Genomic DNA, 26,622 nt, shown 5'->3' on the forward strand with positions numbered 1-26,622 from the left:
CAGCCGAGCCACGCGGGACCAGCGGTCCCTCTGCAGTCATGCCCGCGGGAGGTCCGCTGCTCCCGCGGCTCCAGGGCGCCTCCCGCGCATGACTGCTTGGGGCGGCCAAATACGTAGAGCCACCCCTGCTTCCATGACTCCCACTGAAACCATGCAGTACCCAAGACAGATGTCCCTGATTTTCATTAAAAAATGTGTTCCTCCTAATCACATATCCAGCACCAAAACTGCACTAAGGTCTTGAGTGACCTCTTCATCCAGGGGTCTTTACTCCATTAGTTTCTTTGCTAACTCCCTCTCCTTCACAACATCAGATACAAGACCCTTAGCTTTGTCTTTAAGGTTCTTCACCATTTAGCCTTGCAGCATCAATTCTTAACATTTCAAACCATTGACCCCTGCGCCTTTGCTCTGCCACACATGACAGTCTTAATTTCCTGCCTTCCACTTCTTCCTCGTTCACCTCCACGTTTTCTCCTATGTCGCCCCTCACACATGGGAAAAACTCCTTGTCAAAATTTCTAAATTCATCCTAGCATCCTTAACACCTGTCCCTGCCAAATCACTACCAGCTGGCAGCAGTGAGGCAAGTGACAAGCCATCACTTTCCCCCCTAAATTCTGTTCATTTTATCACCTGATTCCCCCCCCCCCCATTGCATTTGGACGCTGGTCACATCCTGACAACCAGACTGGACGCATTCTGGACAGGGATCGCCTCATGGGCTATTTGTGTCCATGCAGCACCTAGCCCAGCGGGGCCGTGCTCCTGAGGAGGGGTTGCTAGGAGGGGCAGTGAGAGCTGCCACCAGACTGGCAGACTGGCCTCCACGCCAAGCAGCTGGGAAAGGGGAAAGACAAAATCAGCCAGGCTGCCCATGTCGGAGATGGTGGCAGGGGGTTCACGGGTAGGGTTACAAGGGAGGCACCCCACCACCCCCCTAAGGAGCAGAGCCCGGAACCAATCACGGGGGGGGGACATCCAAGAATTAACTCCTCCTCCCCCGGTAGGCGCCAGGAACCAACCCCGCGGGGTGGGGATGGGCTCCACAGACCCGCCCTCCTGCGAGTTGGAGCGGCCAGGCCCCGACACGCGACGATTTAACGCCCCTTCCCGCGCGAGGGTGGGTCCGGTTGCCTAGTGAGAGCGACGCTACTCAGCGGCCCCCCCAGCAGGGACAAAATGGCGGCGGGCTGCGGCGGCGGGGCCCGGCGAGGCGCGGGCTGCGGTTCAGCTGGGGTGAGGCGTGCGGGAAATTTGGGCTGCTGGCTGCTAGGGGAGGCCCCTCAGGCTGGTCCCGATCCCGATCCCGATCCCGATCCCGGGGGCGGGGAGGCGAGGCTGTGGTGGGGCACATCCCGGACGGGCTGGGGGAATGCGGTTACTGGGTGGGGGTCTCACCGGAGGTGCCTAGATGAAGAGGAGGCGCGGGGAGTTGATCGGATTAAGGGTTCAGGCCCGCGTTGGGGAGGGGGGTGTTTGGCGGTCTAGGGGATCAGACCCCGGGGAGGCGATCAGAGTGTGTGGGAGTGTCTGGGGTAGTTGGGGGCCAGACCTGGGGGAGGGGAGGTCGATCAGGGTTGGGGAGGGGTGTCTGGGTGCTTAGGGTTTCAGACCCAGGGATGTCTGGGGAGTCGATTGGGGTTTTGGGGGGTGGGTCTGGGCAGATTAGGGGTCAGACAGGGGTGGGGAGAGTATCCAGGAGGGTTGTTACCTGGCACAGTGCCCTGAGCTGAACGCCCCCTCTAAGCAGGGGGTGAGGTGTGATCCAGTGTGCTAAGAAGGGATGCCTCACCTGGCCTGCTCTCCACAGGTGTGGAAATCCCACAGGATCCTGCCCCATCCTGCCACGCCAAAGAAGACTTTGATGCATGGAGACTTCCTGGCTAAGGAGGAGGAGTACAAGTAAGGAGAGAACTGTGAGGCAAGGAGGAGAGGTGCTCCCTTGACCCTATTTTGATACCAGTAAAATACTGTGTTCAAAATGGATTGATCAAATTGGACAAGGCAAATGCTCCAGCACTTTCAGGATGGGTGCTGGGTTTTTAGGGGGACTCCAGCACCGTTCTTTGTTGGATGGCCTCTCTGGCTCTTAACAGACCCACATTCAATTCAGAGCTACCCAAATCCACAGGCCCAACTGTCCTTACCAAACAGTTATGGCCAGAAGTATTAAGAGTACCCTTTTCATTAGGATAATTGGTCATGGCAGAAATGACAGTTCTTGCTAACTAGTTCTCTGACACCTCCCCCCTCCCTATTGGCACCTTACACAAAAGGCTACAGCTTAAACATTTTCACTGTACTAGGCCTCAGTGTAGGTAGGTTAGTTTAGGAGTTTGATTCCCCCCCCCCCCCTTTTTTTTTAAAGCTGCATCTTGAACTCACCTTTGGTAAAAAGATGTGATGACTTTAGAATATGAAAGTTCCTTTAAAGTGCTCAAAACTTTGATTTTAAAAAGTGAAAAATTGCTGTTAGATTAAAAAAGTTAAGACATTTCTAGCTGAAGGGTAGAAACCACCCTCTTTCAATTAACTCCCCTCCTAGGTGTCTGCTCTCTCTCTCCCTATTATCTGTTAGGGATATGTGATGATACATCTGCTAAGACAACTTTATATTACATAAAAAAAACCCTCCTTACATCAAAATAATGTTAAGGTTGCGAAAGTTAAGCACTCAAAAGTTAGGAAATGTTGGAACTAAGGTTTCCCATGAAACCTTAATTCACCCTTTCTCCCCCTGGTGCATATGCTTAACGATTCAGTCTTCAATTATAAAATCACATAATACTATTTCCATAGAATGCCAGCATCATTTCCCATGATTGCTGTCAGCTCTACCTATGTAGATTTTAATTAAAAATGTTTATAAGTGTTGAGTGACATAAGGTATAATAAAAAGTGGTGTCTGAAAAAGCAGAGATGTGTCTTCTCCACACATTTTGGTTGTACAAACTTGTTCTAATACATGATTGTGTTTTATCTTCTGGCCTTGGGTTGCAACTTGAATAGCTTTTTCACTCTGCTGCAACAATTAATGTAATTATGAGTCTTATTCTAAAAGGAAAATCTAGTAGCACAATGGAATAGAAATTTTGCATTGTGTTTGGTTTTTTTTTTGTTTGTTTTTTTAAGGAGAGGAGGACAATTTAAGATAATCCGTTTAACTTCTGCCCAACAGAGCATTACATTTTCTAATGCAGAAAAGTTCAACTGACTGGAATAAAAGCACTGCAAAAGCTTTTTTCCTTTAGATGTGTAAAAGTGAAATAAGTTGAACTTAAAAAATAATCAGCTATTTTAATTTTATTGTAGGAAAGTAGTACTCTGGGTGGGGTTTAGGGAATTAAAATATATATGTATCTAAAAGGCAGACTGCATATATGACATCAGTCTGTTAATACAGAAATAGGTAAGATGTTACTACTTCCCACGATAAAGGAACCTATAAGTATTTCATTCTGCTTTGTAGACGTGAGTGCTTATTCAATGCTTTTGTACTGCCAGACTGCAGAGATTCCATTTAAAATTTATTTCCTTTAAACTCTTCAGGTAAACTTAATAACAAAGCTATCTTATTGTCTCAGGCGACTGAATGCAGAATTAGAAGCAAAAACAGCAGAGTTGGTGCGTCAGGCCGAAGAAGTAATAGTGAGTAAATTTAGGCTATATTACATAATGCAAATGTAGCTCACATGAACAAAGTGCCAATTCTTGAAAAAATTCTCTGGCTATGGGAGGTAGGAAGCTTTCATGGGCAAGTTGGACATAAGTCATGTATTTCTGCAGAACTTAAGCTTTTTTATTTAAAAAAATCCTTCTTAATACAAGTTGAATATGAACTTTTGCAGTGCTAGCTTCTGAGTCTGCAGGAGCTGGAGTGCCTTTGTGGTTGTTTAAAATGTTCCCAAGCTACAGCAAAGCAAAATTAAAGGGATACTTGAATTTGGCCCAAATTTACTTGTTTTAAAACAAAAACCCAAGAAACAAAAACAACCCCAAACTAGTGTTGTCGATTAATCGCAGTTAACTCACGTGATTAACTCAAAAAATTATTTGCGATTAAAAAAATTAATTGTGATTAATTGCAGTTTTAATCGCACTGTAAACAATAGAATACCAATTGAAATTTATTAAATATTTTTGATGTTTTTCTACATTTTCATTTATTGCAATTACAACACAGAATACAATATAAGTGTATATTTTTTATTAAATATTTGCACTGTAAAAATGATAAACGAAAGAAATATTTTTCAATTCACCTCATACAAATACTAGAGTGCAAACTTTGTCCCAAAAGTGCAACTTACTTTTTGTTACATAACTGCACTCAAAAACAAAACAATGTAAAACTTCAGAGCCTACAAGTCCACTCAGTCCTATTTCTTGTTCAGCCAACTGGTAAGACAAACAAGTTTGTTTACATTTACTACAGGAGATAATGCTGCCCTCTTATATACAGTGTCACCAGAAAGTGAGAACAGGCATTTGCATGGAACTTGTAGACAGCATTGCAAGCTATTTACATGCCAGATATGCTAAACATTTGTATGCCCTATCATGCTTCGGCCACCATTCCAGAGGACATTCTTCCATGCTGACGATGCTTATTTAAAAAAAAAAAAAAAAAGTATTTGTGACTGAATTCCTGGTGGGGAGAATTGTATGTCCCCAGTTTTGTTTTGCCTGCATTCTGGCATATATTTCATGTTATAGCAGTCTCGGATGATGACCCAGCACATGTTGTTCATTTTAAGAACACTTTCAGTGCAGATCTGACAAAACGCAAAGATGGTACTAATGTGAGATTTCTAAAGAAAGATATAGCACTCAACCCAAGGTTTAAGAATGTGAAGTGCCTTCCAGAATCTAAGAGGAATGAGGTGTGGAGCATTCTTTCAGAAGTCTTAAAAGAGCAACACTCTGATGTGGAAACTACAGAACCCGAACCACCAAAAAAAAATCAACTTTCTGCTGGTAGCATATGATTCAGATAATGAAAATGAACATGCGTCTTTCCGCACTGCTCTGGATTGTTATTGAGCAGAACCTGTCATCAGCATGGATGCATGTCCCTTGGAATGGTGGTTGAAGCATGAAGGGACATATGAATCTTTTGTGCATCTGGCACGTAAATATCTTGCGACGCCGGCTACAGCTGTGCCGCATTATTTCCTGCAAATGTAAACAAACTTGTTTGTCTGAGAGATTGGCTGAACAAGAAGTAGGACTGAGTGGACTTATAGGCTCTAAAATTTTACATTGTTTGTTTTTGAATGTAGTTATTTTTGTACATTCTACATTTGTAAATTCAACTTTTATGATAAAGAGATTACACTACAGTACTTGTATTAGGTGAATTGAAAAATACTATTTCTTCTGTTTTTTTACAGTGTAAATACTTGTAATCAAAAATAAATATAAAGTAAGCACTGTACACTTTCTATTCTGTGTTGTAATGTAAATCAATATATTTGAAAATGTAGAAAACATCCAAAAATATTTAAATAAATGGTATTCTATTATTATTTTAACAGTGCGATTAATCGTGCGATTATCTTTTTAATCGCTTGACAGCCCTACCCCAAACCAACAGAAGCATATCCACACTGTTCTTTGGGAGGGGAAATCCACATCTTAAATAAACATTAGCCATTGCAGCAGTGATACCTTACAGTGAAATTAATTATAAATAAGTGAAACTGACTTGATTGATTTGCATTGTCCAAACTGGGAGAAGTACAAATAGTAAACAGCATAATTAGTAATAGTGTTGTTAATAACAAAGAAACTTGTTTAAAGCAAAAAGTATTCCTTTACTAAGGCAGTCACCAGGATCTGGACCAGGCAGACTGAAGACTGGCAACAGACAATATTCTTGTTTGCATCAAAAAAGAATCATAAAATCTCAACCTTAAGAAACAAATCAGGCTTGTTCAAGCAATAACTTAGACAGCAAGTAGGCTTATTCCCTTAGTTACTTGCCGTATTGCAATCCATATCAGAAAGAGAAAAAGCTAAAGTCATATGCAGAAGTCCATAGTTCTTGAAGCCACTGCACAATTATTAGAATCACCAATCTTCATACCCACTAGGTATCACCTATTCCAGTGGCTCACCTGGACACTGACAAACTGAGCCTAGCTATCTGGTTTCTGAAAAGAAGCAGCTGAAAGAGGCATTCAGAGTGCTATCTGCTTTTCTGTCTTCAAAAAAGAAATCTGCCAACTGGCTGTATTTCCTTATGTGGCATAAGATCAAAAACCGTGTGGGTAAAGCTCAACCAGCCCAAAGCTGACTACAATAGCCCGCGTTGTAGAATTTCTCCAAGATAGCTAGATTTAAGACCCAGGAAAAGATTATCTGAAAGAATATGGACATCAAAAGACTCCTCAGAGCAGCAGAAATTAGAAGGTCTCCTCTGGTGCTCAGGTTCCCCCTTGGGACATAAATCCAATCCTGGAAGTGTGAGTAAGCATCCTTTTAAACCATTACATAGTTTTCTATATCTATAAAGGTGGCGTTTAGTGGCCATCACATCCGGCAGAAGAATCAGAGTTAGAAGCGCTATCAATTGGTCAGTTTTCCATGTTTTAAGGCAAAATGATCCTAAGAACATATGTAGCCATTGGTCCAAAGGCAAACAGTTCTGCAGGGCTCAAGTGATAGCTTGCCTCCTTTTTGTGGGAAGCCATCTCTCCCAAAGGAGGAGTTGTGGCAGGAGGGAACTGAAGAACCAAAAAGTTAAGGAAAACATAGTCCCTGAATCATCTAGTAGTTTGGGGGCAAGAAAGCCTTCAAATCCATCACCTTCAAAAAAGCTTTCAAGTCCATTCCTTCCCCCCCCTTCAAAAATTGAAGTCCACCCACCGAGATCAAAGTAGCATCATGGTCCCCAAAATCTCATGTCCTACAAAGAAATCTGTTAAAATTAGCCACATGCTCTTTGATACATACATTTTTCTAAGTGCTAAATATCAGATGTGCAAGTGTCCACAGAAACCTCCTTGGTGGAAGGGAAGCTGTGTTGCCTCAGTAATCTTAACACTACTTTTGACTATTAAGTTTTCTGTATATAGTTCAATCTCCCCTTATGCATATTGCTTAAAAGAAAAACTCAACAATTCCATAGATGTGCAAACTTGCAGGTAGCATTTTCCCCAGTAGTTAGGACACTTAAAGCAAGAATAAAAATAAGTAAGGGATGAAAATACCACATGACAGTACTGGCATGTTGCGGGTGGGTGTGTGGAAGAACCCAGTGTTTGTTTGAAAGAAGCAGATATTGGATGTTTTTCATGGACTCAGTATTCCAGCCAACACTCTAGAAACATCAAAGAAAAATGATTTAAAAGTTCTGAATGTCTCTGGCTAAACTGATGTCTTAAAAAAATGTCAGTGTTTTATTTATTTGGATAGAATTGAGAGAATGTAAATATTTTAAATTAGAAAGACTGGTTATTTCTTTTGCATAATCTGGAAAATAGGAAGTGTGTTCATCTCCTGTGCATTATTGTATGTTCTACAACATGTGCATAGGATGCAAGGGCACACCTACAGTTTTCCTAGGTTATTTTAATATAGGTAGAAAGACTTCACATGAGCAAAAGCTAAATACTTGCTTTGGAGTAGAAGAAAACTTGAGGCTGTCGGTAATATTTTAGGCTTAACCTTTCCTCTCTGGGTTTGAGAGAGAGAAGTTTTAATATAATATATGGAGATATACCTATCTCATAGAACTGGAAAGGACCCTGAAAGTTCATTGAGTCCAGCCCCCTGCCTTCACTAGCAGGACCAAGTACTGATTTTGTCCCAGATCCCTAAGTGGCCCCCTCAAGGATTGAATTTACAACCCCAGGTTTAGCAGGCCAATTCTCAAAACAGTGAGCTATCCCTCCCCTCTATTTACCACCCTCTCTGTTTCTGTCTCTCAGATGTGGAAAGCTACAGTACTTTTGATTTTTGTGATGCTTGCTAATTATTGGTTGTATGGTACCAACAGTATTTTCCTGTAATGGAAAACTTTCTTTCCTTATTAAAGAGAGATCAACAAGAGATACTATCAATACCAGTTTCAACACAGGTTAAATTGTGTGAAGATGACAACAAGCAACTGAGGTAAATGCTTTGAAATTCCAAAATATAATTGGCTGTCTGTAATGGGTATGGAGTGTTTGGATTTGATTCTGCAAACCCTGTCTTGCGCGAGTAATTCACTTGACTTCCATGGGCCTGCTTGTAGAAATAAGGAGCACTGATGTAAATGAGAGTTTGCAGGGTCAGGTTCCTATATTGCACATAGTGTTTGAACACTAAGCTTCAGAGAGTAATTTTGTCAGGTTGCTCAGCAGCTATCCCTCTGGCTTATTAAGTAGCGGTATTGCTGGCCTCTAAAGGACGTCTGCTTTGTTTTTTATTTGAACAAAAAGATGGCTCAATCTAGAGCAAAGTAGGGATGCAGTGCTTCATCACCATGAGGATGAAGAGGGACCAAACATAAGCCATGCCTGATAAGGTGAAATAGCAATAGCCGTTTCATTATGCAGAATGCCAGATTTAGAAAGAATTTTAGGATACCCTCTGTAGGAGGGTGAAGAAGGTGTGATGTGTCTTCTCCCTGCCTGACCTCACCACCTACCCTCCTGGAAGGATCTGGGGAGGTGGTTTCCTTCAAAAAAGAGAGTCCAAGAAGCTTTATGAAAGCTTGTATCACTAACACACAGCCTGTTCAGGCTCACTTTGGGGGGAAGGGTCCTTAAACTTAAAAAAGGAAATTCTCAGTCCCAAAAATCTGTCTCAGGGCATGGCTCTTTTGTCAGAGCCTGGGGGAGGGAAAAGTGTTTCTTCAGTCTCTCATCAGTTTACAGTTGCCCTGCCCAAGCTAACTCCATTGTGGCTTGTCAGAGTCCATCCCATTCCCTCTCCTTGAAACTGCTTCATCTCCTGCTTCCTTCCCTGTACCAGTCCTCTCTGGTTGGCTCATTTAGCAAGCCTGCTCTAGGCTTCTAGTCTGCAAGGCAGCTCCCTCTCACTCCTTTGCTTTTTCACACACTCCCCCACTGACTCTCTGGAGCTTAGAAGTATGGGGGTAGGAGAGCTACTTTCAGTGACAGACAGCACACTGATAATTGAGCAATATAATGCTCTTCTTTGGGTGCTAAAGGAACAACTTAATGCCATTGAAAGTGTTATAGCTAAACTGCTGGGGCACTGTGGTGATTGATATGTATAAGAACATAACTCGAGTTAACACATACCAAAGAAACTCATAACTAAAGATTTAGCCTGTTCTCAGCCAATTCCATCAACAAAGACATGGTCTAGAATAGGGGTCTCAAACTCAAATGACCACGAGGGCCACGTGAGGACTAGTGCATTGAACTGAGGGCTGCATCACTGACACCCCCGCCACTGCCTCTGGCCCTGACCCCACTCCCCCCTTCCATTAGGCCCCGCCCCTGCCCCACATCTTTCCACCCCTTCCCTGCCCCAATCCAACCCCTTCCCCGAAGTCCCCAGCCCAGCACTGCCCCAGGGGGTGCAGGTGGTGTGCAGGGTGTGGCAGGGGGCTCAGGGCAGGGCATTGGTGGGTGGGGTGCAAGAGGGTGAGGGGTGTGGCAGGTGGCTCAAGGCAGGGAGTGCAGGTGGTGTGCAGGGTGTGGCAGGGGGCTCAGGGCAGGGCATTGGTGGGTGGGGTGCAAGAGGGTGAGGGGTGTGGCAGGTGGCTCAAGGCAGGGAGTGCAGGTGGTGTGTGGGATGTGGCAGGGGGCTCAGGGCAGGGGGTTGGGATGTAGGAGGGGTGGGATGTGGCAGGGGGCTCAGGGCAGGGAGTTGGGGTGCAGGCTCCATCCCGGCACCGCTTACCTAGAGCGACTCCGGGGTGGCAGCGGCACGCACTGGGGCCAGGGCAGGCTCCCTGCCTGCCTGCCTGTCCTGGCCCCCGGCCCCACGCTGCTCGGTTCCAGGAAGCAGCTGGAACCATGTCCCTGCAGCCCGAGGGGGAGGGGCTCAGGGTTCTGTGCGTGCGCTGCTCTTGCCGCGCCTCTAGGTATCTCCCACAAAGCTCCCATTGGCCGTGGTTCCCTGTTCTCGACCAATGGGAGCTGTGGGGGGCGGTGCCTGGAAGGAGGCAATGCAGGAGCCCTCTGCCTCCTTCCCTCTAACCCCTGGACCGAAGGGGCATGCTGCCAGCTGCTTCAGACAGCGGCGCGGGGCTCGCAAGCCACAGGGGGCAATCCCGTGGGTAGGCAGAGGAGCGGGAGGGGGCACGGGGAGCTTGGCGGGGCACACCGCTGCGTGTTTGAAACCCCTGGTCTAGAAGCCTCTAGGACTGGAAATGCTTACGCCAGAGACCTAAACAGAGAGACATCCAGCTGGCACTCTGTGGAATGTGTGTCATTACATTATAACAGCAGGCATTATATTCTACTACAGCATATGGTTGGGCTCCGTATATGTACACCAGCTAACTCCAGAGATTACAATTAACTATGCTGTTTATTTAGTCAGATGTGAACCTGTAAGTTACATAGGAGTGTCACTAGAAATAGTGGCAGGATTGAAGAGGTATTGAAGATGGTCTATCAATCCACCCCCCTAAACTGATAAGATTTCAAGTTTATGTCACTCCTGATCTTGAAAGGATAGTGAAAATGCAGTGTCAAACTGCTTCAAATGTTGAGCTCTGATTGGGAAATTAGTTTGCCAGAGATTTTGATTTGATTGCTACTGATGACCATATAGCTCTAAATCAGAGAAGTGAATAAGGGAGGCACTTAGGCCTTGTTATACCCAAAGGGGTTTGCTGGAATAGAGGTAGCAGCTTATACTAGAAAAAGAGTTCTTTTTTTCCAGCATAACTGGGTCTATGCTAAGAGTTGTGTTGACATAGCTACGTTGGTTGCGTGTGTGGGGTATGGCTTAGGTAAGTAGAGAAGAGCTACAACTGAAGTTTGTGGGTATTTGTGTGAGTACGTACCTCTGTGTTCTCTACTTGCCTAAGCCATGCACTGCTATTTTTAGCAGCATAGTGTCCCGCTGCCTCCCTGCTGCTGTAGCCTTTCCCGGCTACAGAAAAAGATTTCCCCAGCAAGGAAAGGTTCTGGCACTGGGGAGGCATTGAGAAAAGACTCCATTAGCTCCCTGTTGCTGGAGCCATTTGCCCGCTTCAGTGAATGCAGCGTGGATGCAGTCTGCTTTTCATAGCTACATGTACTCTATATGCTGCTGCCAGTGGTATGTCGTCTAGACATAGCCTAAAAAGGGGTTGGGGAAAGAGGAGGAACTCTGGCCAGGAATCTCTAAGATACAGTTGACCTGTCAATTACATAAGTAATTGAAAAGCTTTTAAGGCAACCACTGTTTGTATGTCCAGTGAACTTTTAGCTGAAAAAGAGAAAACTCTAGACTGCAGTGAAAAAAATTTAAGCCATTGCTAGCCATTAGAAGATGGAAGTTATGAAAACTAGGTAGTTGGACACACTTATTACTCTAGGATGAGCATCCATTGCCCTTCAAAAGGGGTTGTCTTTAACTCAGTGTATTTCTCTGTACCAAATTATTTCACTGTGTGGCTTTTTTTGGGCGGGGGGCAAGAGGAGTACATATTATAATTTGAAAAATGGAGATAACAAATGGTAAAAGGAGGCAGACAGCACCAGTTAGGCATTTGAGAGAGGCTGTGTTCTTTTCTGTATTTTTTTTTTCTGGTGGTGGTCATTCTTAGTCTTTTGACAGATACAGAATCCAGGAGAAAAAAACAGGTTAAGGATGGAAAGCAATTAAATAATAGGCAGAGGAGTTTAATAAAAAAGATACCGAAGCAAAAAAATCTCTAAAGTGAGGCCAGGTGCATTTCTTTAAATCTACCTCAAGACCATTCTGAAGTATTTTATAGCGTAGTCTCTTTTCCTCCAAATTATTAATATTTTACATTGAGAAACAAAGCAACTATGGTGTTTATTCTAAAGGACCAGCTTTTGTTTACATTTTCACTCTTTAGGGCATGGCCAGGCGCACAGGGGTGGGGACTGGGTGTGCGCGCATGGCTAGGCATACTATAGGCTTTGAATAGGATTAGCGAACACAAAGGATTCACTCATGCACGCGCACCTCATGTTTATGTGCAGGAAAGCAATTGTAAACATTAGCTGCTATTTTGATGTGACCACCAGCCTAGGTACTTATTTGTGAACCTTTTCAGGCATAACACTTTAATTTCACATCTCGAATGATTTGCACAGTCTTCATTTCTTAAGGATTAAAAAACAAACAAACAAATAGGGTGGCAGGCAAACATGGGGAAATGAACAGTGCCTTTAAAATTAAATAGATTTGAACACTTTAGCAAACAAATTGAATTTTAGGTCAGAATGCCTAAGTACAGAGGTGTTAGGAACAAATTCACATGCTGATGAAAGGGATGCTCTTGTTTTTCCAAGAATAGAAATGTTGCATTTTAATATTTCTGTAAGCAATATGTAATGGAGTATTTTGTCAGCAGCTGTGGAGGAGGGCATGAATCCTACCCTTCCCTCAGTGATTGTAGCTAGCCAATAGGATGCGAACAGGAGGAAAACTGGGTAGGAAGACTATCTGTTCTCTAGGTCTGTTGCCACCCGCAAAAGAGATCCACAGTCTGTAATCATTTGATACTAGCAGCATGAATAGTCCCCTGAGATAGCTAGATCATAACTGTAAAAACAAAACAAAAAACTATCTTAGTCAGAAAATATGTTTGGAAGGACTCTCCAGTTCCTTGGATTAACAGTATCTAGAGCATTGTGCAGATAACACTTGTGTTTGTGAATAGGGAGGTTTGAATGTGAGTGTAGTTCCCATTGTTAAAGTAGGGTGAGCATAGAGACCTGTTTCTGTCTGGATTAGATGTAACCAAATGGAAGTAGAGGTGGTGAGAACTGACCTGAACCTTTGTCCAAACCAAGGTGTTTTCTAAACCTCAAAATGTAAAGTTAAGGGAGTGCAGTTAACTTTGGCGTAAAATTTAAGTATTATGAAAACAAATTTTTATAAGCCTGCAGTTGAACTATTCACTTGTTTAAAACATTGATAAAGTCATTTGTAAACAATCTACTCCAGTGGCTGAAATGCAAATATTGCAGCACTAAGAATCTGGCAGTAAAACTGATTTAGTGGATTTTCATTGGCCATGTGGAGATAAATGGAAAAAATAAGAAGCATAAGTAGTGAAAAGTAAGTAGATTTTTGTTTTTACTTTAAGATATAATTAGTAACAATTATAACACATATTAAGCTTAGTGTTTACTTTCTTTAAAATTTGCATTTAATGTGTGTCTACACTATACCAGATGACTCATAACCCAGAAAATAATCCATTTTCCTTTTCCAAAGATGCTTTTCTCCTGTATTTAAGAAGAATAGTAAGATGTTGATTTGTCAATAAAATAAGCAGATATAATTCTGAACACAAGGAGCAGATATGTTGTGCAAAATATCTTCATAGTCCTTTTCTGGCCACACTTTAACCTTTCTGAGTCTGTTTCTCTAGCTATAAAATGGGTAAAACTGTATAGGTTTTTGTTTTCTGACAATTATTTTCAGCTCTACTGATGAAAGACACTATAAAAAGGGTTGGTATGTAATAGCACAGGGGCGGGCAAACTTTTGGGTCCAAGGGCCACATCGGGGAACAGAAATTGTATGATGGGCCATGAATGCTCACAAAATTGGGGCTTGAGGTATGGGAGGGGATGTGGGCTCTTGGGTGGGCCTGGGAATGAGGAGTTTGGGGTGTAGGAGGGTGCTCAAGGCTGGGACCGAGGGTTTTGGAGGGTGGGGGGGATCAGGGCTGGGGCAGGGGTGCAGGAAGGGGTGCAGATTCCGGCTGGGAGTGCAGGCTCTGGGGTGGGGCCGAGAGGTTTGAGGTGCAGGAGGGTGCGCTGGGCTGGGATCGAGGGGTTTGGAGAGAAGGAGGGGGATCAGGGCTGGGGTATGGGGAGAGGCTCAGGGGGTGCAGGTTCCGTGCAGTGCTTACCTCAAGTGGCTCCTGGAAGCAATGGCATGTACCTTTTCTGGCTCCTATGCGGAGGCATGGCCAGGCGGCTCTGTACCCTGCCCCATCTGCAGACATTGCCCCTGCAGCTCCCATTGGAGTGTATAGGAGCCGGAGCAGGGCCATGCCGCAGCTTCTGAGATCCGCGTGGTGCGGCCCCTGACCCTGCGCCCCAGCTGGAGCGCTGGGAGGGGGGCCAAGCCGCGTGGTCCGGCCCCCGCCCCAGCACCCCGGCCCCCGCCCCAGCGCCCCGGCCGGAGTGGGGCCGAGCCGTGTGGTCCGGCCCCCGCCCCAGCGCCCCGGCCGGAGCGGGGCCGAGCCGTGTGGTCCAGCCCCTGAACCAGTGCCCTGGCCAGAGTGTTAGTGCAGAGCCGAGCCATATGGTGTGGCTCCCGACCCAGTGCCCCGGCCGGAGCAGGGCCGAGCCGCATGGTGCAGCTTGCAGACTGACTTAAAACAGCTCACGGGCTGGATCTGGCCCGCGGGCTGTAGTTTGCCCACTCCTGTAATAGCACATTCCTGTGCCACAAGAATAAAAGTATTGGATTCTGATACAGAGTGCTCAAAGTTTAGGATCCTGCTAAAAATTGAAGTTTACTGTAGTTGACATTGATCTCGCTGGCATACCAAATCCTATAGAGTAAACAGGGTAGAACAGAAGAGTTTCATAAACAGCAGATAGATTGTATATAAGAAAAGTTCTCTTTTCTTGGGGGACAAAATAAAGGTCTTATTTCCTTCTAAAATGTGTAAATTGGACACCAATGTTTTGCTTACAGTATCCTGCTGTGTTCCTACAGCTCTGATTACTATTTGTTCAATTGCACTATTTTTTTACTGATAAGTAGTACAGCATGAGACATGACCCTCTGTTTGATACTGCTTCGGGTAGAAGATAAATGGTTTTTGTGAAGAGAATAGATGCATCTCAACAAGGACCATTTATCTGCAACAGTCATCTATTTAAAGCAAAAAAAAAATACCAAACAATGTGCACCCCCAAACTTACATGTTTTTTTTGTTACAGATATTCTCAGCAGTAACCTACAGGATATTGCCTTTTTCTTAAACATCTACGGGTGGTCTTTCAGTGTGACAAGTGTCTTGATCAGCCACAGCTTGGTGCTCTTAAACAGCGTATCTACTTTAGAAAAGTTTGGCTTAGGAGAAGCCACCTGGAGTCAGTGGCACATGCATGTTGAAATTTCAGGAGCAAGCATACGGCAAGCACCCTTAGTCAGTCACAGGGGAGAAATGTGTTACATGCTTAAGTCCAAAATGGTATTTGGTAGCACACCTTTGACAGCCCTTACAGGTACAGGTGTTACAGCTGGTTTAGAGTGGAATAAAAGGAGTAAAAAGATGCAGAGGGAAGAAAATTTCTCTAGTTTTTAATACCAAGTAATAGGTGGCAGATGTGTCTGAAAACAATTAAAAAAAAAAAAGCATTTTACGGCCAGCACACTCTCCTTTTTTAACCTCTTTAATTTGTAACCTAATTTTCAGCTCTCAATATTTGGTCAAATAGTTTGGGGTTCTCTGATTCTGCCTGTAACAGTCAGGGAGCATTTTTAAGAGCAGGTGCTGTGTCTCCAAGCATAATTTAGGGTTGGCCATTTAAGACCAGGAACACTGGAAATGTCTGCAGGAGGGATTGTTTGGAGTTGTATGACTGAGGGAGTCAGGCAACCAGCCTAGACTATAAAAGAATAAGCCTGTGGTTCGCTGGAAAGATGGGGAGTGGAAGAATGGCCTAGGGTTGGACTTGTCACAGCATAAGGCAAGAGAGCTGAAAAAACAGTCAGAGGCTGGTGGAATAGAGATAGGAAGAGGCCTGTAAGAGATTTAGGGACAGGGCAGAGAAGGAGTCAAGGAAGGGGTATTACCAGAAGGAAGTAGCAAGGGCAAAACAGTGTGGATGGCCATTCATATCTGATCATTTTACCCAGTTGGAAGCCAAGGGGGATATCTGCATCAGCGTTCCTACTCTGAGTTCATCCACTTTCTTCCTTTGGTGGTCCTCTGACTCAGCAGTGTTGGATCCCTGATATGATTTAGCCCTTTGGCTAAGTCATGCAAGTCCTCCGCCACATCTGGAGGGGCCAAAACAAGTCTAATGGACACAAAATCATCTTCTGGCCTTCCTCAGAACATACAGTTCTTCCCATGGTTGCTCAGGGTCCACCTTCACAGGGCCACACAATGTCTTTACTCAAGATGGACAGCACTTCCTTTTCTAGACCCCTACTAGGATCAGCAATCCTTTTGCCCTGTTGGTAGAGGGCTATAGAAGGAGATGGGGGCTTTTCCCCACCTTTGCTGAAATCCCAGTTTGCTAAGTGAAAGTGTCAACTTCCAGCCATGCTATTTTGTCCAGGTTATTTTCTTCTGATTGTACCATCCTCAGGGTCTTTTGATGTCCTGGCCCTAGGCACCTCCTAGACTTTTTCACAGTTCTGTTCAACCAGCTTTCCTGACTGTCTTATCAAGCTTGTTACCGTAGAAAGACCAACCGTAGGTGATACTTCCACTCCCTACCTAGCCCACTGAGCCACAGACTTTTAAAATATGGTCTTGGAAAGTCACATGGAACACCACAAGTCACATGACCATCACCAATCCCCACATAGCACTCCCTCCTTCCCTGTTTAGTTAGTAGTGTTGTTTACTAACAGACCTCTTGAGTAGAGGCTGAGAATAGCATCACCACATTTTTTGTTATTTGTGCAAACAATGACATTTAAATAGATGTACCATACCAAGAGCATCCTGTGTAAGTGAGATATATGGGGAAATAAAACTTATGTCCCTGTGTGTGGGCTCAGTCAGGACTACAATTCTATCCCTTTATGATCAGCAGTGAAGGAGGCTTAACAAATGAGTAAGAAATCACATAAGTTATTTGCAGGGTTTTTTTTTTTTAATTTGCTTCCACAGAGATGCATTGGGAATTTGACTCATCTCAGCTTACCACATGGTTAAACGATTTAAACTTTCTTTCACTGATCAGCCCTTAGTCTTGAACTTCTTTTATTCATTATCATTGAAGACATTGAATTCCCAAACCAACTGGATTTATTGGATTAAAAGAAAAATAATTTTAGTAAAAAAAGCAGTTGGTACATTTTCTCCAATTTTACCATCACTTTTACTGTTGTATGTAAAATGTCAGAACCAGCAGAATAAAAAGCACAATTCACAATTCATTTTGGAATATTTTTTCTTTAAGTATTTGTTTTATTACAAAACAATTTACTTTCGTTTTATTTTTCTTTTCAGAGATGTGCTTTCTCCTGAACTGCCAATCCTTACACTTTCACATATTAAGGTACTGAAATCTGCAAACTTTGCTCTTTAATGGAATTACCAGATAGATATGTCTACCATTCTAGAAACTGTACTGAGTGGCGAAAATCTATGGAGTGTTTAAAGCAGAAGTCTGGGAGATAGAACTCCTGGGTTCTGTTTTTGCAAATTGCTGTGCTACTGACTTGCTAGGTGACCTTACACTAGTCACTTAGGCCTGGTGTACACTAGAACATTGTCAGCTTACCTATGCCATTCGGATGTGAAAAATCCACACCCCCAGAGCGGCATAGTTCACCTGACCTGGCCTCCAGTGCAGATAGTGCTAGCTCAACATAGTTATTGCCTCTCTGGGAGGGGGATTACCTATGTTGACAGGAGAACCCCTCCTGTCAGCATAGTTAGTGTCTACACTGAAGTGCTATAGTGACGCAGCTGTGCTGCTGTAGCATTTCAAGTGTAGACAACCTTTTAGGAGTAAAATATGGCCCAGAAACTATGTAAAATGGAGCTATTATTTCAGTATGTATAACATTTTGAGATCCTTAGATTAAAGGTGATGTAAAATTTTATAATACTGCCTTTTTCTTAGACAAAATTTCTGTGTATTTCTTCTCGTCTGTGTAATGTTAATGGCAATACTATTATTTTTCAATTAAAGTCCTCTTTAAAAAGTTAACGAGCAAAATAACTGGATATTCTGAGAAGAAAATAATGGATAAACAAGGCCAGGAACAAATGCAAAGACTCACTAGCCTCTTAAGCTTTAGCTGCATTGCATCCTTTAGGGATTCAACTAAAGTTTCCACAGTGTTTCCTTTAAGAAAGACCATAGCAAAGAAAGCTGATTCTTGGAGAATCTTAATTTGGGAGTAAGCTCAGAAAGTTACTCAGTAACTTTACTGCAGAAGGAAGATATAGCAAGACTAAAAATATGCTAATTCCATTGGTGACTTAGAAGGGGTGTCAAACGCTGTCAACAGCAATGTCTGTTAACCTGAGATTGTACTCATGAGCCAAGTGTATGATGGATTCAGCTTGCTGTGTAGGTGGAATAATCTTGCTTATTTAGTTGTAGTACATTAGAAGTGTTTGTAGATTAATGGCTCAATAACAGTTGTGTTCCTTATTTGTGCGTACTCATGACTGCACATACAAGTCAGTTTTCAGTGTGCAAATAAATAGATGTTTAGTCACTTGTACATGCAAATAATGTCTGCACATGCAGTAGCAGTAAAAACATTTACAAATTAGGCAAAAAAAGTTTGTTTCTTGGGTGTCTCAGGCTTTGAAAATCAGACTATCTAAAATATTCCTTTTGACTGTCATAGTTTGACTACAGGAAAATGGAGAAATAGTTGTGCTACAAAAAGTGTCATGGACTCAGTAGTCAGGATCATATTTATGATAATAGCTTTTTCCCCCTAGCAACCAAACAAAAAATCTGGTTCCATGTCTACAGCTCAGAACAGACCACACTCTGGCAGTAAGGTGAAGAGAACAACTTCAAGGTACATTAATTGTACACTGCATTTGTATTTATTTAAAAATCTATACTCTGGTAATGAAATGAGAATAGTTTTAGTTGATTTTTTTTATATTGATACACATTTATACAAATATACTTTGTGTCTGAAATGTCTTACAGTTTACTTAATCCTATTTCTGCTCTATGCTCGCCTACATAAAGCAACTGGAAATCTTTAATGAGTAGCCATGGTTAACACTACAGTAATGAAACTGTGGCTTATCACAAATTTAAAACAAAGGACTTGTCAAGGCTGTGATTTAAACTTTTTCCTCAATGAAAGAGGAATAAGCAGATCTTTACCTATTGGTCCTGGTTTGGAAAGCATTTTACTAGAGGCACCTGGAATGAATGCACTTGAGCACAGCATTTCAGAGTCATTGAAGCTGAAAAAGGGGAAGAGTAAGGCCCATAGTTCCCAAAGGCATCTATCTACATATTTTAGTGTGCCTAAAATAAGTATCTGAGCTCAAGATTCACCAAGATGACAAACAAGAGGCAAAGATAGGGGCAAAATGTGTAGGGTACTTTAATGTTGTGAGAAGTTTTCATTGATGGAGGTAGGTAGAAAATTAATCTACTAGCCCTAATCTCTTTATAAAGCACTTTTGATATGGTATAAAACTTAGAAAGGTAGTGTACTAGGGTTCACTAGGGGCTAGCAGGCCTAGGGGTCTGGCCCATGACTCAGTCTGAGTCTTGGGATGGCCTTGCCAAGGAGTATGAAAGCCTAGTGGTCGAGTTACAGTTCTCCCATCCTCTGGTGCTCCCTGGGTTGCCCTGGTCAGGTGGAGGGGGAAGGGTTGGGGACCCCAGGCCCTGCCACTCCACCAGGTCCCAGCCCAAGTAGTGAGGAGAGTCCCAGTTCTCTCTGGCTGGTACAAAAAACTAACCTCCTCAGGGCTACCTCTTTTTCCTCCTGTTCTCGCTTCAGTTTGTAGCATGGTCATGGCGCTTTGCTTCCCTCTCAGCAAAGGATTGCTCTCGCAGTCTCAATAGTTCAAATAGTCTGTGGGGCGTTCCCAGCTCATTTTCCAGTGTTCGCTTGCTCCTCGTCAGTGAGAAGCGGGGAAGAGGCAAGAAAAAGGGAGACAAGGCCTTCGCTGCCCAGTTGTGTCTTACCCAGAGTCCAGATTCTTCCCCTGTAGATAGATCTCTCTGTCCCAGAAGCTACAGCCTGGCTACTTGCCTGCAGCCAGTCTCTCCTTCACTTTTCCCCTCCTTGCCTATCCCTCTCCTTGTAAGCAGGCCATCCATTTGGAGTGTGCTCTGCAACTGCTGAAGGGCGGGGCCTTCTTATCCCAGTACTGCTTCTTTAGTCTTAGTGAGGGGTCTGTAAACCCCATCAGAGGGAGACAGGTGACATTTCAAGTAGCAGGAGAGGGACAAATAGCATTTTTGATAGAATGGAGATGGGAGCAGAGTAAGGAGGATATCTCAGTAATCATGGGATGAGATGGTACATTTTAGCATATGTATAACAGAGGGAGGGGTGGGCTTCAGTAGAATTAGATGAAACAGCAAGAGTCACTGGCTGTGAGGGGGAAAGAGTGAGAGGTCAAAGATGACACCAAGGTCCTGCACTTGAGATGGAGGATAGCAGAATTGTCAGGAATAGAAGAGCAGAGAGGGATTAATAAAAGAGATTAGCAGCTCAGTCTTGGGGGTGAGTGAATTTGATACAGTAGATGTGAAATAGACAGGAAGCTGAAATCAGGACAAGCAAAATGGATTTGGAAATCTGAATTTAGAACAGATGAAGGTCACCAAAGAAAAAATAGTGAATGAGTATGACAGAATTCTGAAGGATGCCATTGCCAACTGATAGTGAGAGGGTAGTACATGGAGTGGCCATAGGAGATACCAGAGAAGAGGTCAGAAAGGTTGGAGAAAGGCAGTGTCTATGGCAGAAGACCAATGTAGATAGATTATCTTAATCAAAAGGAACACTTATGTTGTAATTTTAAATATCTTAATAAAGCCTTCCCTTTCCAGGCTAAATAATCATTGCTGTTGCAGCCTTCTATCACTAAGATGATGAGTTTCTCTGCACACAATATGGCTGTCACACAGAATTTGAAACAAAGGGTTTTATTTCTTCCTGTGCGAAGCAAACAATGGCCCAGGGGCTGCATCCGGCCCTCCAGATGTTTTAATCTGGCCCTCGAGTTCCCGCTGGAGAGCAGGATCTGAAGCTTGCCCCCTCTGGCACTCCAGCCGGGGAGTGGGGTCAGGGGCTTGCCCCACTCTACACGGCTCCCAGAAGCAGTGGCATGTCTCCCCTCCGGCTCATATGCATAGGGGCAGCCAAGGGGCTCCGCATGCTACCCCCACCCCCGCAGGTCCCATTGGCCAGGAAGCATAGCCAATGAAAGCTGCAGGGGCGGTGCCTGCGGACAAGGCAACATGCAGAGCTGCCTGTCTGTCTCTTTGTGTAGGAGCCAGAGTGGGGACATACCACTGCTTCTGGGAGCTGCTTGAGGTAAGCGCTGCCCGGAGCCTGCACCCCTGACCCCTTCCTGCACCCCAACTCCCTGCCCCAGCCCTGATTTCCCCCCTCCCGTCCTCCCAGCCGGAGCACCCTCCTGCACCCCCAGCCAGAACCCTGACTCCCAACCCCCTGCCCAGGCAGGAGCCCCCTCCTGCACCCTGAACTCCTCATATCTGGCCCCACCCCAGAGCCTGCACCCCAACACCCGATTTCATGAGCATTCATGGCCCACCATACAATTTCCATACCCAGATGTGACTTCGGGCCAGAAAGTTTGCCCATCCCTGTTCTATAGTGACTTGGGCATGAAGGCCAGTAGATGATACTTGTTGCTACCAGTTGGAACCTAATTTGAATGTAGGAAAGATTTTGTGGTAAACGGAACAAACTTGGCATTTGTATCTTTTTTACTAATGTAAAAGATGAAGGTAATAGCAGACTGCACATAGCTAAATGGTTTTGTACAATTATAAATGACTGCCATTTAAGTTTTGTTTTTTTTAGCTTGTTTGGAATACCATAATTTCAGTCTAGAAATTTCTTATTATGGAATTTTAGTGCAAAACTAAGAAGCATTGATATAAAAGCTGCTGATGATGTTGCCATCCTGGAGGACTTCACAGATTTTTCTCTTGCAAAGACAATTAGCAAAATTGAAGGAAAACTGGAGGAAGGAGACTTGCTTGAAAGTCTAGATGATGATATTATTCCAAGTGTAGGAAATGAAATTGGAACAGGTAGGTTCCTGTAGCTATGCATTTTCTTATCCTTGGTTCCTTACTGTTAGGATCTTCTGAAAAACCCTATATTTTATCATTTCTGTATAGATTATAGGAGAAAGTTCTATAACTCTTAAATTATGTTCAAATTACTGCTCTGGGGAATGGGTGAGGGGAACAAGATGGGACTTTTCTTGTGTGGATTCCCAGGTCACATACAAATAAACATGGAAAGAATGGGTTGGTGTCTCCACTCCACTGGAAACCTAGCTTACCTTTGTTATCTAGCAGTGCATCAGCCTCTTCTGGAAGGAGATCATGTGAGTTATTCAGGACAAAATTGTGACTTTAGATCAGTGCATAACTTTTTAAAATTTCATTGGGAGCTGCAAATATGTACCCGAGGACAGGATTTGGTTTTAAGGCTGTATTTCCATAAGATAAAAATCCTTTCACAGCCTTTGTCTTTAGGACTAAATCCTTTCATCAGATCCATGCTGTGGATCTTGGGTAAGTAGCTTATGAAGTAATGTTTTAGCTACAATGCTTCAGTGACGAACCTTTGGATCCTTTCTTACTCCAAATGGTGTTTTTTACAGTGGGTGTAGAGATAACTAGAATGTGAGAAGGGATTGTAGCATTTTGTCAGTGAAGCTAAGGGCATGATGCACACCTGCCTTTTTGGCTGTGGTATGACAAGCTGGTAGAGTTATGAAATGGTTTATGTGGTGTCTGTCAGGGTGCACTCACCTCTCATCGGCACCTCCTGTCAGCTGCGTGTGATCCTGCACTTTTTCAGTGCCACCTGTAAGTTGTTGACCTATGCCGGCACATCTTTGGAGGGCTGACCCACTGGCTAAGTCACACACAGTCTGAAATGGACTAATCCCTTCCGGGTGACAAAGGTCCAACAAGGACTATCGCTGTGCCCTTTTTGGTGTCTGTGGCCCTGTCTCTGTGCAGTTCTCAGCCCCTTCTGGGCTAGCTTTAAGCCCGTCCCTGCGTTGTTACGGAGCACTACCCCCAGGGCTTTCTCCCTGGAGACTCTGTGTCCTCAACAGTTGTCTGGTGTCTCAGCTCTCCAGCCAGGTAACTCCTTAACTTCAATCCCCTGCTGGGGGTGGGTGGTAACCAAGAGTTCACCAGACAGTGTGTCTGCCCTTGTCAGGGTCTTCAGCCCTGTCCCTGAACCCTTTAAATTCCAGCCCTTTGCTTGGGCTCTAAATGAAACTTATCCCCTTCTTGAGGATTTGGGACCCAGGCTTGTTTACTATTCTGGGTCCCAATCCAGGGAGCCTATAAGCAGTAGCCACATACCACTGCCTCTTGTTCACTGCTGCTATTCCCTGAGCCTCTTCCCATATAGCCCCTTTCTCTTCACCCTTACCTCGGGGCTGAAGTTCAACTCCTCTTCTTTCTCATTAAATACCAGTGCCACCAGAACCCATTTTCTGGTTCTCCCATGAGCTCCAGAAAAGAGCACCCTTCCTTGCTCCTCTGGTCACAGTCAGGCACTGACGTGCTTAGGCCATACAGCTACTTTTAACTGAGCCTCCTGCACTCTGATTGGCTACTTCTCTGCAATTTTCCTAGGCAGGCCTAAGAGATCCATCTTTGCTGCTCCTTTCCTGGGGTGGGGTGTGGTAGAATCAGGAGGCCTTCAGCCGGAGGCCGCAAAGGGCCCAATAGACCCCATCACATAGACCCATAGTGTGAAAGGAAGCGTGAAGTTAGAGGTTTTACATTGTCAAAATGCTATGGTGTTGGTGTCTAACTGCATGGTGATAAGAATCAGTACTTGGCAGAGGATTCAAGGTAGGAGTTGCTTGATCTTTGGCCTTCTGTGTTTTTTATGAGACACTTTGGGAATACCTATCAAGGAGAATCTATGTGAATCTCTATTATTTGTTTTGTAACCCTGAGTTCTCAACTAAAATAAGTGTGCTGTGGAGAATATTAGAACCATCTGCTATATAAATTCAGGATGGAGAAAGGGATTAATTTAGTGTCTGGCAATGGGAACAAGGCATCTTGAACTACCACCACATGGTTACATAGCCTGAGAGTGTGTTACTGATTGAACTCTGTGTTTGAGCATTGGAGACTGTTTCCATAACCAGATCTGGAGGCTGAAAAAGACCTTGGACTGATTTCCGCTTCTCAGATCATCCACAGACAGTTGGAATACATGCCTGAATGTCTCCTGGACACCAGAATTTAGCAGTTAATGTTCTAAATAGGACAGTACAGATGGAATCATTGTGGAATCAATCCACAGACAGAGAGGTTACTGGGTTCACAATAAATGGATTAGCCACTGGCCCAAAAATCTCATGTAAATAACAGAGAGGCAATGGTCTTTTCCATTCTGCTAGAATAGTGGCTTGCTTGTGGTTTGAGGTGTCAGTTCCATCCACCCCCCCCCCCCACACACAAAGTTACCTCCACCAAAGCCAGTTACTCAAGCTTTAAGCAGGGATGGGTGAATTTCACTGTAACTGAACAAAAAACCTTCAGCACTTACTGCTTGAAAGCTAGATGGCTCAAGAGTAATGTAACAGAGCTATTTGCATATTTAAAATCCAGCCAAAATTGATTATAGTAACTATCTAACAGCTATTGTTCTGGCCTATGTGAAATGATTTGGTGATCTCAGTTCAGTTCCCTGTCACAGATACCACCCTCACAGTAGACATTCTTAATGGCAGTCAGTCACAGCAGAGGGGCTTTGGGCTGAATCTGCATGAAGACTGCACTACTTTCTCACTTTTAGATGTGGTTCCTTGAGGCACATTGTCATGACAGTTTTGGGGAAGCTTGCACTTCCTGTCCAATCTCTACCTGTACTGTGGATCAGTATAGAGAGGCCATTTCCACAATTTTTTTTTTATGTTTTAAGAGTGCTGAATTTATTAAGGGTTTTTTGTTTTGTTTTTTTAAAGCTATTCACAACTTGGTCTAAGAACAAGCAAATTACATGAAAATTTTATTTGGAAATTAGTTTTTTGCATAATTGCATTAAACAGTATGTATGGTGTATTTTGTAAACAAGTCTACAGTTGACAACAATTTGTTCCTAATGTGATGCAGTTTGAATCAAAGCAAATAAAAATCAGTCATATTTCATAGAAGTATTTATAAGTTAAGGGTATTAAATATGACTATTTAAATTCACAGAAGCCCAGATCAGATTTCTTAAGGCAAAGCTGCGTGTTATGCAGGAGGAGCTGGATAGTATAGTACGTGAATGTAGTAAAAAGGTAAGAATTGAGTGTTCTTATTCAGTAGAGACTGAATATGTTCCCCTTCCATTTAATGCTGTTGTTAATTCGGCTATATTAGGATACATAGTGGGATGCTATAGCTTCAGTTATTGGACAGTGAGAGTTCTACATAACTATTTTTCCTCTTTATGAGCCCAGAGCCTAGAATATGGTTTTCTGTGTTTCATAGATATTTAATCTTTAGTCTAAAGATTTAGAAGTATAATTTAAAAAAATTCATAGGATGTTTTAAACCATCATATTCTATGTGATCCAATTTATAGGCAAGGAGCAGTTTTCAAAACAGAGTATATTACACTTGTACTGCGTTATCTATACTGACTGACTGCCTCTTTCTGGTGCTAATTTAAGGTGTTGGAAGGTGCAAAACCCTAAATGGTTTGGGGCTAGTTTACCTTAGAGATCACCTCTCTCCCAGTGCAATTCTGGGATAGCTGTGATAACTGAGATTCTTCTTCAATTGGTTGTAGACAAATATTGCACTCAGATGCATGCATACCCAGTGTACTGAAGCTGGAGAACTTTGCTTAGCAGTACCTGTCAGGGCGGTGGTTGCATTATCTGGCCCTCATAGCAGCCCCTCCTATGGCTATACAAGGTCAGTGGCACTCCGACCCCCCTCGGTTCCTTCTCACCACCCTCAGCTTGTGTTGGAGCTTCCCGTACAGATTTTACATCACACTTTCTGATGACAACAGTGAGATTATCTGTAAATAGTTAATTAGTAGTATACTTGTAACATTATAAATGGAAGTAATTCCTGCACTAATAGCTACATGATGCTGTGCCCTCACCAGGATTTAAGCACTGTCCTTTTTATGGGGTGGTGTAAAGGAGTGGACTCACCCCTGCGGCGCCTCCTGCTGGTGACACCTGGGAATTAGCTCATTCCAGTTCTGGAGCGCCCTCTGGAGGCCAGTGATCTGCCTGTCCTCTGGCCCCCATGTCCCTCCCTGGACCCAGTGCCCTTTTACCTGAGGTGCTGCCCCCTGGCAGTAACCCCTTTCTCTCTGGGTTTCCCCTCCCTGGGGAACTCCCACCCACTATCCCCACCTTGCCTCCGTATATGGCTACTACCAGTTATCATCTAGCCCCCTGGGGCAGACTGCAGTATCAGCCTACTCATCACTGGCAAGATTGGGTTTGGACCTGCTGCCTTTGCCTACCCCTGGGCTGCTCTCTGCAACCCCTAGTACTCCTTGGCCTTCTGCTAGGCTGCAGCCTGGGGCTTTCCAGGCTGGAGCTCCCCAGCTCCTCTG

At 43.9% G+C, this 26,622-nt stretch overlaps 1 protein-coding gene across 4 annotated transcripts in view; it reads left to right on the plus strand.

Moving 5' to 3' along the window:
• The first annotated feature begins 777 nt into the window (after nt 1-777).
• Nucleotides 778-26,622, plus strand: part of TEX9 (testis expressed 9) — a 43,936-nt gene continuing 18,091 nt past the window's right edge. Inside the window, exons 1-8 of one of the 4 annotated variants that reach the window (XM_039492205.1) lie at nt 778-907; nt 1,814-1,905; nt 3,588-3,651; nt 8,045-8,121; nt 17,315-17,363; nt 18,770-18,852; nt 21,919-22,097; nt 25,257-25,339. In XM_039492205.1, the coding sequence (XP_039348139.1) occupies nt 878-907; nt 1,814-1,905; nt 3,588-3,651; nt 8,045-8,121; nt 17,315-17,363; nt 18,770-18,852; nt 21,919-22,097; nt 25,257-25,339 (657 nt within the window). In that variant the 5' untranslated portion in view covers nt 778-877. Of the gene's footprint in view, nt 908-1,024; nt 1,240-1,813; nt 1,906-2,948; nt 3,040-3,587; nt 3,652-8,044; nt 8,122-17,314; nt 17,364-18,769; nt 18,853-21,918; nt 22,098-25,256; nt 25,340-26,622 lie in introns of those variants that run through there. The other 3 variants (XM_039492203.1, XM_039492204.1, XM_039492206.1) reach the window with 3 other exon arrangements.

Source organism: Mauremys reevesii, linkage group 10, assembly GCF_016161935.1.
Source record: "Mauremys reevesii isolate NIE-2019 linkage group 10, ASM1616193v1, whole genome shotgun sequence".
Classification (NCBI taxonomy): Eukaryota; Metazoa; Chordata; order Testudines; family Geoemydidae; genus Mauremys; species Mauremys reevesii.